Here is a 16,780-nt window from a genome sequence, read left to right as displayed (position 1 = left end):
TCTCCCAAGAAGAGAAAGTGACAGATTGATCCAACAACAGATGAGGTTGGGGGTGGGGTTGTTTAGATTTACGCGACAAACATTTCTCATGGCATTATGATCATCAATCAACTGTCTGCCTGATCCTTCTGACCTCACACGTTGTCTCGTGGCAGCTGCGTCAAGTGGAGCGAAGTCATACCGGAAAAACATTCACAAAACCCTACACAATAAAAGCTTTAAATCCATACAACGAAAGCCAGGTACTAATTCATACATTCAATCATAGTTTATTTTAGTCAGAATAAATAATTACGTCCTAATATTTTCAGTGCAATCTTTGCTATAACATATATCTTTCCTACTCTGAATGTAGTTTAGGAGTGTATTTGCGAGCAGGGGTTTTATTTTGAAGCTACTTCCGGTAGCGGTTCGGGGTTAGCTTGCTATCCAGTAATGCTCGTTGTTCGCAGCCACGTCTGGGATCGTAGCGATGGGTTCAGAGATAACCGCGTTCATTGTGTCTTGGGGACTGAAGGCACTCTGAACATTTGCCGTAGCGCATGGAGAAACGACCTACCGGCGCGTTAGCTGCCATTCCTTTGCAGTGTTTCCGCCAGATCAGAGGTTTTCCGTTAGCCTCAGTGTTCAGCCTGGTGTTGGTAACCCGCCGGCTGTGACCCGACCGACCAGCCCTCCGGACACTGACCGGGCGGATCGGAAGCATCCTCACGGAGGTGAGACTGTCTCCCGGGCGTTAGGCTGGTGCGTTCTTTCGACGAATAAGCTAGCTACCTTTTTGTCACTTCTAAATAAACAATGGTTTAGTGGTTGTTTTGAGAACACATTTCAGGGAATGCCTGAAACACAAACACACAACAGGCATTGGTTCCGGCGTCTTAGCCAGTTCTATGTTAACAGAATCGAACAAGGACACTAGAAGAAGTTCAGTCCAACATGTGTTACAGGAGTTTGTCCCGACTGTAGCTCCAGCGCTGCTGCTGCTGCAGAGGCTCATCCAGAATCCAACCCCTGGAGACATTCCTGAAGAATCTCATCGTACTGTCGGTGGACAAAGGCTCCACTGCTGTCATATTCCTAACTTTAATGTCTTCACATCTCATCAGATGTTTTGTCTGGACTTCAAGTCAGGCAGCTGTGGTGATCTCACCGATGTTCCAGGACTTCTTTGTGTTTCTTTTCACTGTGGAATAACATCCCAGAACTCCTGGTCTTGTAAACAGCTGTTAAATCGTACATGTTCCCAATGATCCCATAAACAGTACATACGTATCAATGCAGTTACTGCTTTTCCAACATGTGGTGACCTTTGTTGACATTTATTCTCTACTAATTTTGCAGAACAGGCACGCAACAGGGACGTACATCAACACTTACTGTGTGACTGATTGGTATCGACCAGAAGATGGAGTGAAATTCAGGATATTAATCGAACCCTCACCTCCCTCCTACCACCCATCTGTTGGGCCCTCGGGGGCCCACGGGCAATAGAGACGATGCCATGTTGCAGGCACGCTTCCCGACAGCCACTGTGGCACCTTCTGTCACCGTTCCACACTCGCCAGGAGCGGGTGGTCCTGGTGCGCAGCGAGAGTATGCCGGGGGAGCAGGTGCTGAAGATCACGGTGACGGAGACCACCGTGATCGAGGCCGAGTCAGGAGTGTGGAACTGCCGATCGATGGTCTACCTGGGCTTCTGGTACTTCTTCAGCTTCTGCACCTTGTTTCTCAACAAGTACATCCTGTCGCTGCTGGAGGGAGAGCCCAGCATGTTGGGTAAATATGGATAAACAGTCACTTGTGACTACTAGTGTTAACGCGTTATTGATTTGGATGTTTTTGACAAGTCGGGTCGTATCGTTTTATGGTCTCAGCTCTTTGACTGTGTGCTGTTCATGCGGTTTGTGTATTCGGAAACCATTTCTCAAGTGTGCAGTAATTTGTAAGGTTGACTTCCTTCGAGGCATGAAAAACAAACTTCCTTAAACATGTAACCTGTTTGACGAGGGGTAACCCATTGAGGACAACGTTGTCTTTGTCAGTTGCATTATTGTACCTGAAACATTTATTCATATAGACGTTCTGTATGAACTCTGTCTAAACACTGTAAAGCGAGAGTCACTCAGTTTGTCACCATCATGTTTCCTACATATTTAAACACATCAAATTTCACAGTGCAATGCATTTCTGAACTATTTTTGGAGTCACTAAAAGGTAACGTTTGTGATTAATGAAATTAATGAAAAGCAATCCTGATAGTAAACCGTTCAAAGTGAGGTCTGTAGTTTTACATAAACCGGTGCAGGTTTTGCCTTTTTTTGATCTAGCTTTGGAAGCACAAGGCGCAGACAGCTGATTATCATGCTGCAGGTGTTTTTGACTAATGCTGTTGTTTATTTTCTTCCGTTTTCCCACCAGGGGCCGTTCAGATGCTCTCCACCACCATCATTGGATGCATAAAGATGTTTATTCCCTGTTGCCTGTACCAGCACAAGTCCAGATCCGAGTACCCTTCCAACTTTGTCATGATCATGCTGTTTGTTGGGCTCATGAGGTGACTCTCTTCTCCATTTCATGTTTTCTTACACATAATTATGACAACAGAAGCTCTTCTAGGCAAGAACGTATAAAGAAAAGTATTTCCTTTGTCATAATTATGGTTATGTTCTGCTCTTGTGTCCTTGGAAAATGTGAAAGTCATTTAGAGAATACATGAAATGAAATGAAATGAACAATATAAGAAGCACTTAATTCATAAAGAAACTTCTAAAACAAAAAAAATGAGAAATATAGAATAAGTTTTAAAGTTCTAAGTGCAGTGTGAGACATGAGTAATGATCTCCACCAAGGAGGCTGTGCTTCCACACCGATTTAAAATGTTTAATTTGGTGTTTTTAAGGTTACACAATGCTGACACTAAACGTGTCAGTGTGGCTGCTACCATTCAGCTCTGAGTCTCTGACTACACCTGAATTATAGGCCTGTTTGTGATTTTTCATTTTCCTTGTTCTTAGCGATCGGCCCAATGTTCATCTTTATCTCCATTTTGCCAGGTTCACCACAGTGGTTTTGGGTTTGGTGAGCCTGAAGAATGTGGCCGTATCATTTGCTGAAACGGTGAAGAGCTCAGCGCCCATCTTCACCGTCATTATGTCCAGGCTGATCCTCGGAGAGTACACAGGTGAACGTTTGTCAAAGCAAAGGAATGCTTCTGATCGGATCAAAGTTCAGATTAGTTCGGTTAATAACATGACTATGGTCATTAATCATGAGAGCACTTTTGTGTTTCATCTTTAATTGAATGTCCTGCCACAGGAAAAACAGGTTAATAGTCTCCATGTGGTGACTCATTCGTTATAAGTACTGTACTGTTTGTTCTACAAACTGCAGGGCTGTGGGTGAACCTGTCTCTTTTCCCTGTCATGGCCGGCCTAGCCCTTTGCACCGCCACCGAGATAAGCTTCAACATGCTGGGTTTCTGTGCTGCTCTCTCCACCAACATCATGGACTGGTACTGCAGCTCTCAGATCAGCTATCCCCGCAGCAGCGTGGTCCTCTGTTAACCCTTTTTTTTAATATTAGTTTGCAGAATGTATTCTCCAAAAAACTACTAAGTGGAGACACGTACAAGTTCAGGTAAGAAGACTGTGGATCATTGTCAGGTATGAAATTAAAATATCATGTGATACAACCAAACCTCTTTTGGCTCATTTCAGCCCTCCTGAGCTTCAATTTTACACCAGTGCAGCAGCCGTCATCATGCTAATACCTACTTGGGTGTTCCTCCTGGTAATTCAACACACAACTGATTATAATCAAGTAACTTGTAGACATTGGTGAAATTTGTAATTTTTCTGTTATTTTGAAACTTGCCTCTTGCCATTAAACACCAAATACAGGAGGAATATATTTGTTTATTGCACTTGACGCCAGTAGTCTGATGATAATAAGGTCCTGTTAATGTGACTCTTTGACCAATCACATGGGTACCCATGTTCTTTTGTTACTCAAGAAGTAATAAATCCTGTTGATGATGCAGCAAAAGACAAACACCTAAGCAAACACCAAAGTCTAATAGATTGTATCTTGGTTCATATCCCACCTCTCCACAAATATTTAAACAAAATCAATCGATACCCTTTAAGTAAGCCTGCTGATAGACAGACTGGCTGAAAGAAAAAGAAAGAAATTTTATTTCTTTTAAAACAGCTATCATATGTAGCAGGACTATTGCCTATTCTGATGGTTGCCATGCTCCATCTCCATCTTTCCAGGACGTCCCAGTCATTGGGAAGAATGGGCGGAGCTTCATATTCACACACGACATCATTATGTTACTACTTTTCGATGGCGCCCTGTTCCACCTGCAGAGCGTCACTGCCTACGCTCTCATGGGAAGGATTTCTCCTGTTACCTTCAGGTGAGAGGATCCAAACCCACTTATGTTTTACCGTACTCAAGTCTGTCACAGGTAAAGCTTTGTTTTTTTGCTGAAGCTGATAATAAACATTATTTTCCATCCTGTTGACCACTACACTGGGGACAGCTGCTGAATATGATTCCTTGCATCTAGAGTACAGCAAACGATTTGAAGGTTTATCAGCAGGGCTGCAACGATCCGTGTCACAGAGCAGGGCTGGCAAACCCAACACACAAGGACCGGATATTCAAAACACAGATTATGTTGCTGGCCAAACAGATTTTTACATCCTGCTTCAAAGCAGTGATGTATTACATTTGTCAGTGTTTGTGTGTTCGCCCGTCTGTCCGTTTGTTCGTAAGTCCTCCAAATATCTTCGACACCTTTGCAGATAAAGAGATGAAACAAAAAGCACATTACTCGTGCAGCAAAGGGGATGAAAATGAGATGATGAACCTGACCTTGAGAAAACTAGGTCAAGGTCAAATTTAAACGTTTGTACACTCAGGAATTGGATAAGATAGAAAGACGAGGGAGAAGGCCAGTGTGAGTAAGACCACAGATCAAAGCTAATGCTTTTATCTATGAAAGTAAGTTACAGCACTAGCTTTGATCTTTGACCTATACAAGTAGGTCAGGGTAAAATTTTGAATTTGCGGGATGTTGCAGTCTGTGACTGCCGTGGTTCTAGTTTATTTACTGTAATATTTTGACCTGAAGATTTTAATCTGAAAAGATTACAACTACCTTTTTCTTAATGACCCAAGGCTGCGGGTATGACACGTACTATAGAGAAACCATAACAGTATTAACTATCAGTTGAAGTTTAGGAATAGGACTAGATGTATTGTTATGTCAGAGCAGAGCAAAGTCTGTGGCTGCAGGGAGTAACTTTGCTGATGAAAGGAACCGCGTAGGGTGAGCGTCAGGGCTGTACTCACCAGACCTGTCCTCTTTTCATCTCTTTCGGCTGCTGTCAATAGTGTACACTATGAGTGACACACACCTGCAAGCGTCACACACCCACATTTCTGAATCGAGGCAGTGAAGCTGCATGACGTATAGGTTTTCAATCACAAATAATATGATATAAAATGAATATTTAGACTTGTCTTTACATATACTTAATCAAGAACAATTCTTACATATGTTGTGCATACTCTTCTGATGAGTATGATTTAATGAAACATTGTACACTGCTCTGGGTTGGACGGGAGAGGTTGTAAATAGAAGCTGGGAGAGGAGTGTTGAGGCGTGATACAGCATCTGAAAATATGCATTGCAGCTTATTTTACTGCAGTGACTGTCTTTATAAGGTTCATTAATGGGAAGCAGCGCAGTAACCAGTGTGACACAGGACAGAACAACGACACAGTTTACTGTATAATACCACAATGGTTTTTATAAATAGTCCAAATGTATGAAAGGTGTCTACCTCACCGACACTGGAATAACTGGTTGTATCTGCCACTGGCAGAGTTTGTTTGTTTGAATGCTTGTGTACAAAAGATCTCATAAAGTTATTAATATATTTCAATTAAAATATCTGGGGGGGATGGGCAGGTAGTGAAGGAACTCAGCACTGAGCGAATGCATTTCCACCAACATGTGAATTCTAGCAGTCAGGAAAGAAAATTCAGACATATGTTCATCAGATGTTTCATTGCGTCGTGACAATACTGTTAATCCTTTATTTACATTCACACAGTGTTTACATAAAGCAGCAGTACAGTTCAAAACAACACCCTTCAAGCATGTGTGGATTTGATTACCTAAGATTTTTTTTAAATAAAATCTTAAGTGAGGAGGGGTGTAGGGGTGAGATCTGTCCGTTGTGTGTCGCGTCTGGAGCATAGCTGTTAACAAACAGGGGGAGGGTTTAGAGTCCGGCGCTCCAGGATGCCCACTGATAATCATGTGTCCCACACTGGATAAGGATGTTGTGGAAGATGGTCTGTAGTTAACTCTGTACCGATGTGAATAAAAGAGGGAGTCACAAATGAGTGTTCCAGAGATATGGATTAATAGCTTTTTATCAGCAGCTTTATGTGGTGTTTCCATGACAAAGTAGCTGATCCACAGTAACTTGATTTAAAGTGAAGACATTTAATCTTCTTCTGGTGAAGAAATATACTTCCTTATGATGTCGCCTTTCCAAGCCATCAACACAATTGACCTCAGTCTTAGATAGAAGATAAATAGGTATGTGGGACCTCCCTTCACAAAACCAACATCACCAACCCTCATCTCTTCCTCAGTGTTGCCAGTACGGTCAAACACGCCCTGTCAGTTTGGCTCAGCATCATCGTGTTCAGTAACCAGATCACCATCCTAAGCGCCGCCGGCACCGTCCTGGTGTTCATCGGGGTCCTCTTGTACAACAAGGCCAGGCAGATCCAGAGGGAAACCTTAAAAGCCATGGCTGTTGAGCAGAACCACAAACCTTTATTACAAGACAAGAACATCGAAACCACTCTGCCTAAATAAAGACTGAGGTGCTACCTGAAGCAGGGTCAAGGTATTGATAAACTTGTGTTTGCCTACATTTGTTTCTAGGTTCCACAATTTTAACATTTTTTTTGTGATCAAATTTTTATTTGATTTTCAAGAAAGACACTTCTTTAACACACACACACACACACACACTCACACTATCTTCTTAGAGCTCCAACTAAACTTTGTGAGGGGCTCAGCTGTCACTAGTCCTGCGACCATGATTAAGGAAATCTTTTGTCTGTCTTACTTTATTAATGCTTGATCCTCAGCTTCGTCTAAATGTGGTTCTTGGCAGCAGGAACTCAGGGTGGAGAAAAGCTCCTGATGAATCTTTTTGTCAAACATTTACATTCCAGAGTATGTTGGTTCTTATCTGTGTTACAGCAGCTTCTGAATGTATGTGATTGTGGACATCTGTTCAACAATGAAGTTACAAGATATTAATTTTGTAAAATTTTGTAAAATATAATTTGATTGCATTTGAATACAAGCTCCGAATGGTTGTTTAAACCATGAACGTTTTAAAACCATTGACTGCATTCTGAGAATGCTTGTCACCTTTCATGAACTTTTTCCGAAGCATGTACTGTACCTTAATTTTCATTTTTGGCCTTATTGTGAACTGACTGCATGCTGCCATCACAAAATGAACGAAGTTCATTAAAACCTGGGTGTTGCATTAGTAGCTCTGCTTATTAGGCTCAATCAGGTTTGAGTCACAGAGACATGGAATCTGAGTCTGGTTAGTGTTCTCCTGCAGACAGATGCCTTTCTGTCAAGAAAACAATATTGTAATAATATAAAACGATTCTGTTGTGTCAGTAATCTCAATGTGCCTCCAGTTCCACATTACGGACAACAATGTTTGACAAGATATTCTGCTGAAATCAGACGGACAGTTAATGTTTTTTTATGCTTGATGTTTGTGCCTCAAGAATCTACCTTCATTTTTAAAAGGTTATCCCCACATGAAATACATTTGCTGTGTATGAAGTGCAAATGTGAGGAGCATTGAGGGCAGAAATGTCCAAAATAAAAAATTATCAATGTGTCTTTAGTGAGGATGTAGTAATATTTGAAGTATATTGTAGAAAATAAAATTTATCCTCTTCAGATTTTCATCTAGGTGTGGTTTGTAGTTTGTGGGGTCAGGAAGTGTTCACACAGGAGTATTTTGATCATTTCTAAGTAACACATTCTGGAAAAGACTGCTTCAAGTAAAAGTTTTGCATGTAACATGACTCAAGAGTATTAAAACGAAATTAATTATGCAGAATATGATACTACAAAATAATGTATGTTATTACTGTGGTAGGAGTTCTAATGCATTCAGGTATTCTGAACTACACTGCGGCAGATTTTTTTTTTCTTGTACACTTCAAGAGTTCAATAAAATCTTAGAGTTTAACTTTATCCCTTAAGAAGGTTCTGTCAGGGAAATTAATTTCTCCCTAAGTACACAAAACACAGAAAAAGCACACAGAAATCACTAGCATAGAAAGTAGTACAACACCAAATAGAAAAAGTAATAAATAATCCATCAAGAATATATAAATAGAAAATCATAAATAGGCATAGAAATAAAAAATAAACAGGCCTAGTTAAGAATGGATATAGTGAAATGTCTATGTCATTTGTATTGTTTTTGCTGTATTGTCTGTGTTACCCTCTTATTGAGTAGGCTGGACAAATATCTAAATATATATATATCTACTGGGCTCTAAATATCTGTATATATCTACCCAATATGTAGGTTCTACTAGGTTCAAGGAGACTGGCGGTGGTGAATGGAAAATTGATACCTCCACCCTAATAACACACGGACAAAATTTAAGTAAATATTTAAATGTATTTAGCAAACCAATATGAACATTTTAAATTTTTCAAACACATGAACAAATAATAAAACTAAATATATTTTTCCACACCATTATAACTGTACTTTTCAGTTGCGGTTCCAATGTTCATTCAATGTCTATAGTTGTTCAAGGTTATTCAATTTTATGTCAGACCTGACTTAAGAAAAGTAACAAAAAAAGGAAAAAAGAAAAAATCAGATCTGTTAATAAAAAAATTCTTAAAGGACTTGTAATCCTTTTCCTACCACCCTCCTGGGAACCAGGTGGAGCATTCAGGAGTATCTGTATCCACTGTATCCACTGTACACCTTCCACGGGGCATGCGGTCCGCGCATGTCAAGGCATCAAGTCTTGGTGCAGATTTCACCCATAAAAAAAACCAGCCAGGATTTTCTTCAACAAAAAGAAAAAACATCCACTCTCCGTGGCTCAACCACTCAACACCAAACTTTTTCCAGCATGTCGCTCCGTATCAAACGTTCACAGCGTCCCGCTCAACACCAAACTTCTCTAGCGTTTCGCTCTGTGCCCAGCTTCCACAGCGTCTCCTCCATGTGGATGGCTGCAGCTCATCAAAGGTAATGAGCTCTGAGGAGGTGTGAGTGTGATTGGCACAGAGGTGCGTTCAGGGCACATAGGAAACCCCGTATTCAACCAAAAAACCCGTTCGAACAGAAATAATAAGAAAATAATACTAACAGTAAAAGTAACGCTGGGTTACATCTGTGTCATCCCTCAGCTCTCGTGTGGACTTTCTTCAACTCTCCCAGAGAGGAGTTGAGTAGTTTAATGGTTTAATGTAGTTGGTGACAATACAACATAAATTATTTTTTTATTGTATTTTTAAAATCCAAATCTGCAATTAAATACCTAATAAGTCAAGACGTGAGACATGTTTTGTAGCCAAAGTACAATGTTTCCCTCTGAATAATAGTGGCATATACAAATAGAGTAGAGAATGGCAGATGATAGGCCGTGCAAAGAGGAACAAGGAGTACAGAATCAAGTGGACAGTTAGTGATTATTGTTTAAGTGAAATGTTTTAGAAAATTTAATGTGTGATCCCAGAATCAGCCCTGGCACTGGGGCAGAGCTCTCCAAAGAGTTATTAGCATCTTAAATCCTCATCAAAGTATTTCTAAAGACTTTTCATCATTTATGTTCAGTGGTTCATGTTTCTGACCTTTTCCCAGACTTTAAACGCCTACGTTCAGGCTCATTATCTCAAAGGATATGATCAATTTGTGTTTGCATCGCAAAACTTCTGCAAACTTCATTTCTTAATACAAGTGTGTCGACTTAAGCTACACTCACACACCAAGAATGAGTTCATCTTGCTGGATGACAGAAAACCTTCATTATACTCTCGTAGCTGAGGAAGATGATGGCGTTGACAGGGAAGGCTCTCAGGCTGTTCAGGAGGAGGCCTTTAAAGAAGACCTTCAGGCCCTCCTCTCTGGTGCTCTCTCTGATGCAGTGGAGGAGCCCGCTGTACTCCCGCCCGCCGGCCCCTGACATCTGGAGTCGGGCTTTCACCACATCCATGGGCGTGGCAGTGGCCCAGGTGACTGTCCCAGCTATGCCACCCGCCATCAATATGGCAAATGTCCCTGAGGACGGAGCATGTTGTTGCGTTATGTCAATTTATGCTGCGTAAAAACTATAAACAATGTCATTATTAATTGTTGAATCAAGATAAAGGTTAAAGCATCTAATATATAACACAACCAACACACATACTGGTTCCATATTTATTAAGGGTGTATGGTGTTGCACTGTTGACTCATTAACTAACCTGGCTCTTTGCCACTCTCTGTCAGAGCCTTTATCATGATTTCATAAGGCAAGAAATAAAGTCCATAGCAGGGAATGTCTCTCATGCCGAGGGCGAGCGCCCCTCTGAACAGACCCCTGGGACCATCCTCCCTCAGGATGACGGCAACACAGTGAATGGCTCCCTTGTATCTGTCAGCAACTGTCTGGCCCTGCAAACGGACCTTCACCAGGTCAATCGGTGCACTTACAAAGGTCTGAAAGCAGATCAAGTACAAGCGTCAGTCCACCGCCAGTGTGCGTGGTCATAGTCTATGTTTGAAGTTACTATCAACGCGTTACACAATTAGATCCAATTAGATCGAAAAGGTTAAACCCCTAAACTGAACACTTCTACCTGAAACGTGACAAACTGTATGTCTCCATGCAACTGTCTCCTAGATGTTACTGAACTCGATAACCTACAAATCATTACAGAAGGTTTTCTTCGTGAGTCCAAGTGATTGTGTAACAGATGTACAGTAAAATGAAAAAAAGGTCTGTTGATAACAATATCAAGTTCCACCACACAGCACAACAAACATGTGGATAGAGAAAGATAGCATCCAATGGATACCTGTGGGATTCTTGATTCCTGTCCTTTTTTTTTTTTTTGTGGAAAACGTTTGACGCAGGTTTTCTGCTTTGACACAACCTTTTGGAAAAGATTAAAAAAGGTGACTACATGATTAAGTTCTTCTGACCTGGGAGTTTTTCCTCACAATACACCCACCTGCTTAATGGCAAGTTGTTATGTGAAACGATTTCAGTTGTTAGTCACAGATGTGCGGCGCAGCTTGAGAAGTGGCATTTGTCAAACACATAACTGGATGTTAAGCTCATTTTACCTGAAATTTCACTTATAATAGCGACAACACTTTTCATATATTATGATCAGTTGAGATTTATGGTCGGTAATATAGCCACAAGAGGACACAAGCCAGTGTCTTATTGTGCCGGTCCCAAGCCCGGATAAATACAGAGGGTTGTGTCAGGAAGGGCATCTGGCGTAAAACTTTTGCCAAATCAAAGATGCGAATCAAACCTATGGCTTCCATACCGGATTGGTCGAGGCCCAGGTTAACAACGACCGCCATCGGCACTGTTGACCTACAGGGCGCCGGTGGAAATTGGACTACTGTTGGTCGAAGAAGGAGAGGAGGAAAGTGTGTTTGCACGAAGAGTGAAAAGAGGAGCGCCAAGAGTATAGGACTGAGAGTAGGGACGCTGAATGAGGACATGAAGGTAGTTGGTGTGAGAGAAGAGGATGCAAAGGACAGGTTTACATGGAGGCCATTGATCTGCTGTGGCGACCCCTGAAGGGAAAAGCCGAAAGGAAAAGAAGAAGACACCCACCTGCATAATGCCAAGTCGTTATAACTGAATGTTAAGCTCATATTACCTGAAATTTCACTTATAATAGCAACAACACTTTTCATATATTATGATCAGTTGAGATTTATGGTCGGTGATGTAATCTTATGGGCACATTTCCCCACTGGATTACGTTACAACCACTACAGCCTGTTTATTGGTCCTGGCCGAGATGAATGACAGAACAGTTCCCACACATACAGTCAATGGACATGGAAATGTCTCACACTAATAATAACACTGTAGCACCAACCTGACAACGAGCATCCAGTGTCCTTACCTGTATGAGGCCTGAGAAGCAGCCGGCTGTGAACACCTGTGCAGCGGAGGCTGCTTTAGCTTCAGCATGGTGGCTGCACTGAGACTGGCTCATGTAATCCAAGGCGTTACTATAAGCACCAAAGACAATGGAATTGATGATGCCAGTGCTAAGCAGCGGAAAGGCCATGCCTTTAAAGAATCCATGGAGCTGATATAATAAAGTTACAATAAACAGATAAATAGGCATCAATACTTCCTTAGATTTATTTCTGCACGCTGGTAATAAAAACAAAACACCTACCCCTTCATGAGTGTATGTTTTAGCTATACAGTGAAATATCCCTTTATACTCAGACTGGGCCTGCAGGCGAACCTACACAGATACAAAGTAAGGTATCAGAAACACTTCCTGTATGTGGTCAGGCATGATTATGGGTTTCAATGCTTCATGTAACCTTGACAGTGTCTGCTGGATATCCAACAACCACGCCCAACGCTCCTGCAAAACCAAGAAAGGGAAAGTTATTTCTCCATATACGCTGTTAAACATAAATGGGTTATAACAAACAGTTTTAACAGCTCAATACAAGAGATATTGTGTTCTTAAATGTGTATTTAGTGTTTATACAAAATGACTGCTACTGCAGTTTAAAATGTTTAACCCCTAGGTGATACGTGTCTCTAGTACCTTATAAAGACATGTAGCTGGTAGGGTGGCGCAGTGGGTAGCGCTGTTGCCGCAAAACTAGAAAGTTCCGGGTTTGATTCCCTTCTGTGTGGAGTTTGCAGGTTCTTCCCCTGTCTGCGTGAGGTCTCTCTGGGTTCTTCGACTTCCTCCCACTTACAAAAACATGTACTTCAGGTGAATTAATCACACCAAATTGTCTGTAGGTGAGAGTGTGTGATTGTTTGTGATTGTATGGCTCCGCGGTGCACCGGCGGCATGCCCGGAGTTTCCTTTGCCTCTCATCCGCAAATCCACTAGCATAGGCTCCAGCAACCCCCCGTGACCCAAAAAAGTGGAATAAGAAGATGAATGAATGAATCTTGCTGCTATGTCCTCATATACAAACACCAGACTGTCATGTTTCTGGAGAATCTTAGCGCATTCCTCCTGGAAAAAGCCTTCAGCTCTGGAATATTTCCGGGGTTCATGTGCTGCAACGGTCTTTTTAAATCTCACCAATGATTTTCTAAGGGATTCTTCTGAACCTAAACCTTGGTGAACAGTTTTGGAACAACATTCTTTTGGAACGTCCAGTGATGTTCATCTATCTATATATCCAAGTTTTAGCTTCCATCCTTTTTCTTGTAGACGAGACGATCACAATTATCTCGTCTACAGCTGCTTAGCTGCTTGCAGGTGAGGGTTTTGCTGGAGCCTATCCCAGGTTGCTATGGGCGAGAGATGGGGTACACCCCTGATAAGACGCCAGCTTATGACGGGCCACACAAAAGACAATCACACACGCTCACACTCACAACTATATACAATTTGGTGTGCAAAATTCACCGAAGCTGCATGTTTTTGGAGCCCAAGAACCCAGGGAGAACCCAGAGACACAGGGAGAATATAAAAACTCCACACAGAAAGGAATCACACCCAGAACCTTCTTGTTGTGAAGCAAGAGGTACCCACTGCACTACCTGGGGGCCCAGATTTTTGTGTTGTTTGAAGAGAATGGAGGTGTTGAAAATATGTGTCTTCTTCTATAACATAATTGTGACAACAATTTTTTTTTCTTGTTTTTTATTTACAATATTTTCCCAAAAACAGACAACAATGACAGTGAGCACGTGATAACCAATGGAAATATAGGTAAAGAACAGGGCAGAAGAGAATAGACTTTTTATTTGTTTACCTGAAATGCTTCCAGCCAAGAATTCCAAAAAAGGCATAGTTTGCTCAATAATGCAACCCGCAAAAATGAGCGCCGTGTCCGACTTGCTGACGGGTTAAAACACATTTATAGCTGGCATGAAAAGACAAAAGTCAGTGTGTGGTTAATGTATGACAGGAGGTCACACACACCAGACACCAGGTGGAGTAAAAGTTATCATCTCATCTTATCAAAGTTAATATTTGATGTAAATAAATTATTCAAAAATAACACAAAGGTTTTTTGTTTTTTTTAAATTCTCCTGTTATACATTTAGAAAGCCTCTTATGGAGAGATTTCACATCAACAATTCACCTTACCAGCATTTCGCACCACTGTGGCAGATCCGTTCAAATGACTGAAATATTAAATTGCAAATGTGACGTCAGGCAGGGACGTTTGTTTGGTTAAAACACGGCTTACCTTCTTGTATCATCACCTCCCTTTGTTAATACATCCTAACAACCTATTTCACTTTAAAGGTAGCACATCTGTCATGCATCATCAGCTTCTGTTTCGCTGTGCGTTTTTCTACCTACTATGATGAAGGTATAGTCCAGGTATCCTTCCTCTGATTGGCTGGTACTCGTTTCTTCGGATGGGGATTGGATTAGATGTAGAGTAGGGCGGATCCTGGCGCCGCCATAGTAGGAATCGACAATCCGCCCTTTGGCAGTAAATACACGCAACACAAACACAAACGGCTCTAATAGCTATCACGTTTAGTCCCGTTACACAAAATTTAAGCAACCGCTTTTTTAATTTTTGCTTATCAACTAATGCAACTGTTCTCGTGGAAATATACATTACTAGTCAAAAGTTTGGACACACTTCCTCATTGAATACTCTTTATTTTCATGATTAATTTTCTTTGTAGATTTTCACCGAAGGTATCAAAACTATGAATGACTACAAATGGAATCAAGTAAACAAAAACAACTGAAATACCTAAACGTGTCTATATTTTTAATTCTTTTAAAAATCTTCACCCTTTTCTATGACTTGAGCGTCAGTCTTGTCATTCACTGGAAGAACACAAGGTTATCACCTGGAGAGGTTTTCCAATGGTCTTCAAGGACTTTCCAGAGATGCTGAGCACTTTTGTCTTTCACCCGTTTCTGTCTCTCTTCACATCTGCAATATAATATTTTTAGATATTTTTAATGTGCACTCTATAATTTTACCAAGTCATATCAACATACTTAATATTTGTGTGTCACATAAATACATTCACCTCTTCTGTGTCGCATAATAACACAGCGTTTGGAACCAAAGATCTCAAATTTGGTCTCCTCAAAATGAAGCAGGGCAGCAAGGTGACAGTCTAGCGCTGTTGACCTCTTAGCAAATAGGTCCTCGGTTCAATTCCACCTGGGGCCTTTCTGTTCATTTTGCGGTCCCCTCTGTGCCTGTGTGGGTTATATCCAGGTTGTCTTGTTTTCCTGCTACTCACAAAAATATGCTAAATAGCTGAACTGGCCACTCTAAATTGACCGTGGCCATGACTGCCGGTGTGAATGGCTGTCGGTCATTCTGTGTCGTCCTGCTATAACCTGGTGACTTATCCAAGGTGTAATCTGCTTCTTGCACATTGTCAGCTGGGATAGGCTCCAAAGAAAACCTGCGACCTGCATTCAGGTCGAAAAGCGAGTTGATTACTGATTGTCTTGTCCTCAAAAAAACTGAATGAATAATTCAGACCAAAGCAGATTTCCACAAGCCCATTTGTTTTTGGTTCAAATAAATCTGTTCTACTTGTAGTTTTTCCTTAGTAGTGGTTTCTTAGCAGCTATTTGACCAGTAAGGCTTGATTCACCCAGTCTTCTCTGACCTGCACCTGGGGTTACATACACATTTTTGCAGTTTTCTGTAATGACTGACCTTAAGTTCTCAAGTAATGTCGGACTCTTTTTTCTCTTTACTAGCTTATTGGTTCTTCCCGTAACCAACCGGACTTCTGCACTAACCCCAACCCTAACTGATGATCTCAACGCCATTAAAAAAAAGCAAGATAATCCACAAATGATACTATTGATATAATTAAATAAAAATTACCTCACAGTCATCAGCTTCCTGTACAAGTACAGAGCTGTGGTGCAGTTCAGGGATAAGATCAAGAAAGGACTGAAGATGGATATGAACAGGAGAGAAGTAGTAGAAAGGAATGGAATAGAAAGAGGAGGACAAAGATCGTTGCTGTAAGGAGAACAGGTGCTCTCAGAAGAACCGGTCCTTCAAGAGATGTTTTGAACGTAACTGCAGATATAGTTTACCACCACAGGTATGACTGTGGAGTGAACACATGAAGGATTCTGTGATTCAGTATCCCTAGAAAAAATAGCTATGTAAATTCAATCCATTATTATTATAGCATCACGTTTGCCAGTGCAGTATTCACCTTGATCTGATTAACAAAGACAGTCGGTAAAATGTCAATTTCACTTTCTTTTTCTTTCTTGTTTTTTTTTTTTTTTTCAATTTCTTTCTCTTTTTTTGTTTTTGTTTTCAGTTCATCGCTGTTCTTCGTCATTCAATCCAGTCAGTTAAATTGATGTTATTAAATACTTTTCCCACTTTGTCACTTAAAATGAATATGAAGGCAGGCCATAAATAATTGCTAAAATGATGTATACACTTGAACATTTGTATTGGCATAGTTTTTAAAATATTAACAAAGT

General features: G+C 41.0%; 2 protein-coding genes across 7 annotated transcripts; one reads left to right on the top strand and one right to left on the bottom strand.

The window, feature by feature from the left end:
- Window positions 1–426: 426 nt before the first annotated feature.
- Window positions 427–8,037, top strand: LOC137588386 (solute carrier family 35 member E2A-like). Its single transcript, XM_068305445.1, has 9 exons — window positions 427–716; window positions 1,342–1,776; window positions 2,419–2,554; window positions 3,054–3,181; window positions 3,391–3,511; window positions 3,583–3,636; window positions 3,717–3,789; window positions 4,275–4,420; window positions 6,679–8,037. Exons 2-9 carry the CDS (start codon window positions 1,497–1,499, stop codon window positions 6,905–6,907), a joined length of 1,167 nt encoding a protein of 388 aa, XP_068161546.1. The 5' UTR covers window positions 427–716; window positions 1,342–1,496; the 3' UTR covers window positions 6,908–8,037.
- Window positions 5,966–15,782, bottom strand: LOC137588395 (solute carrier family 25 member 45). Of its 6 annotated transcripts, none has more exons than XM_068305493.1 (10): window positions 15,337–15,782; window positions 15,151–15,236; window positions 14,638–14,769; window positions 14,085–14,195; window positions 12,678–12,721; window positions 12,524–12,595; window positions 12,242–12,430; window positions 11,165–11,242; window positions 10,571–10,805; window positions 8,817–10,385 (listed from the first exon to the last, which is right to left on the bottom strand). In XM_068305493.1, exons 4-10 carry the CDS (start codon window positions 14,119–14,121, stop codon window positions 10,105–10,107), a joined length of 936 nt encoding a protein of 311 aa, XP_068161594.1. In that variant the 5' UTR covers window positions 14,122–14,195; window positions 14,638–14,769; window positions 15,151–15,236; window positions 15,337–15,782; the 3' UTR covers window positions 8,817–10,104. The 6 variants fall into 6 exon arrangements, with proteins under 6 accessions (XP_068161567.1, XP_068161594.1, XP_068161585.1 ...); XM_068305484.1 differs by having other exon boundaries at window positions 14,642–14,769; XM_068305466.1 differs by adding an exon at window positions 5,966–6,842 and having other exon boundaries at window positions 10,094–10,385; window positions 14,085–15,236.
- Window positions 15,783–16,780: the final 998 nt, after the last annotated feature.

This window comes from Antennarius striatus, chromosome 2 (assembly GCF_040054535.1).
Source record: "Antennarius striatus isolate MH-2024 chromosome 2, ASM4005453v1, whole genome shotgun sequence".
NCBI lineage: Eukaryota > Metazoa > Chordata > Actinopteri > Lophiiformes > Antennariidae > Antennarius > Antennarius striatus.
The sequence above is the reverse complement of the archived record's forward strand: the minus strand, read 5'-3'. Positions and strand labels throughout refer to the sequence as shown.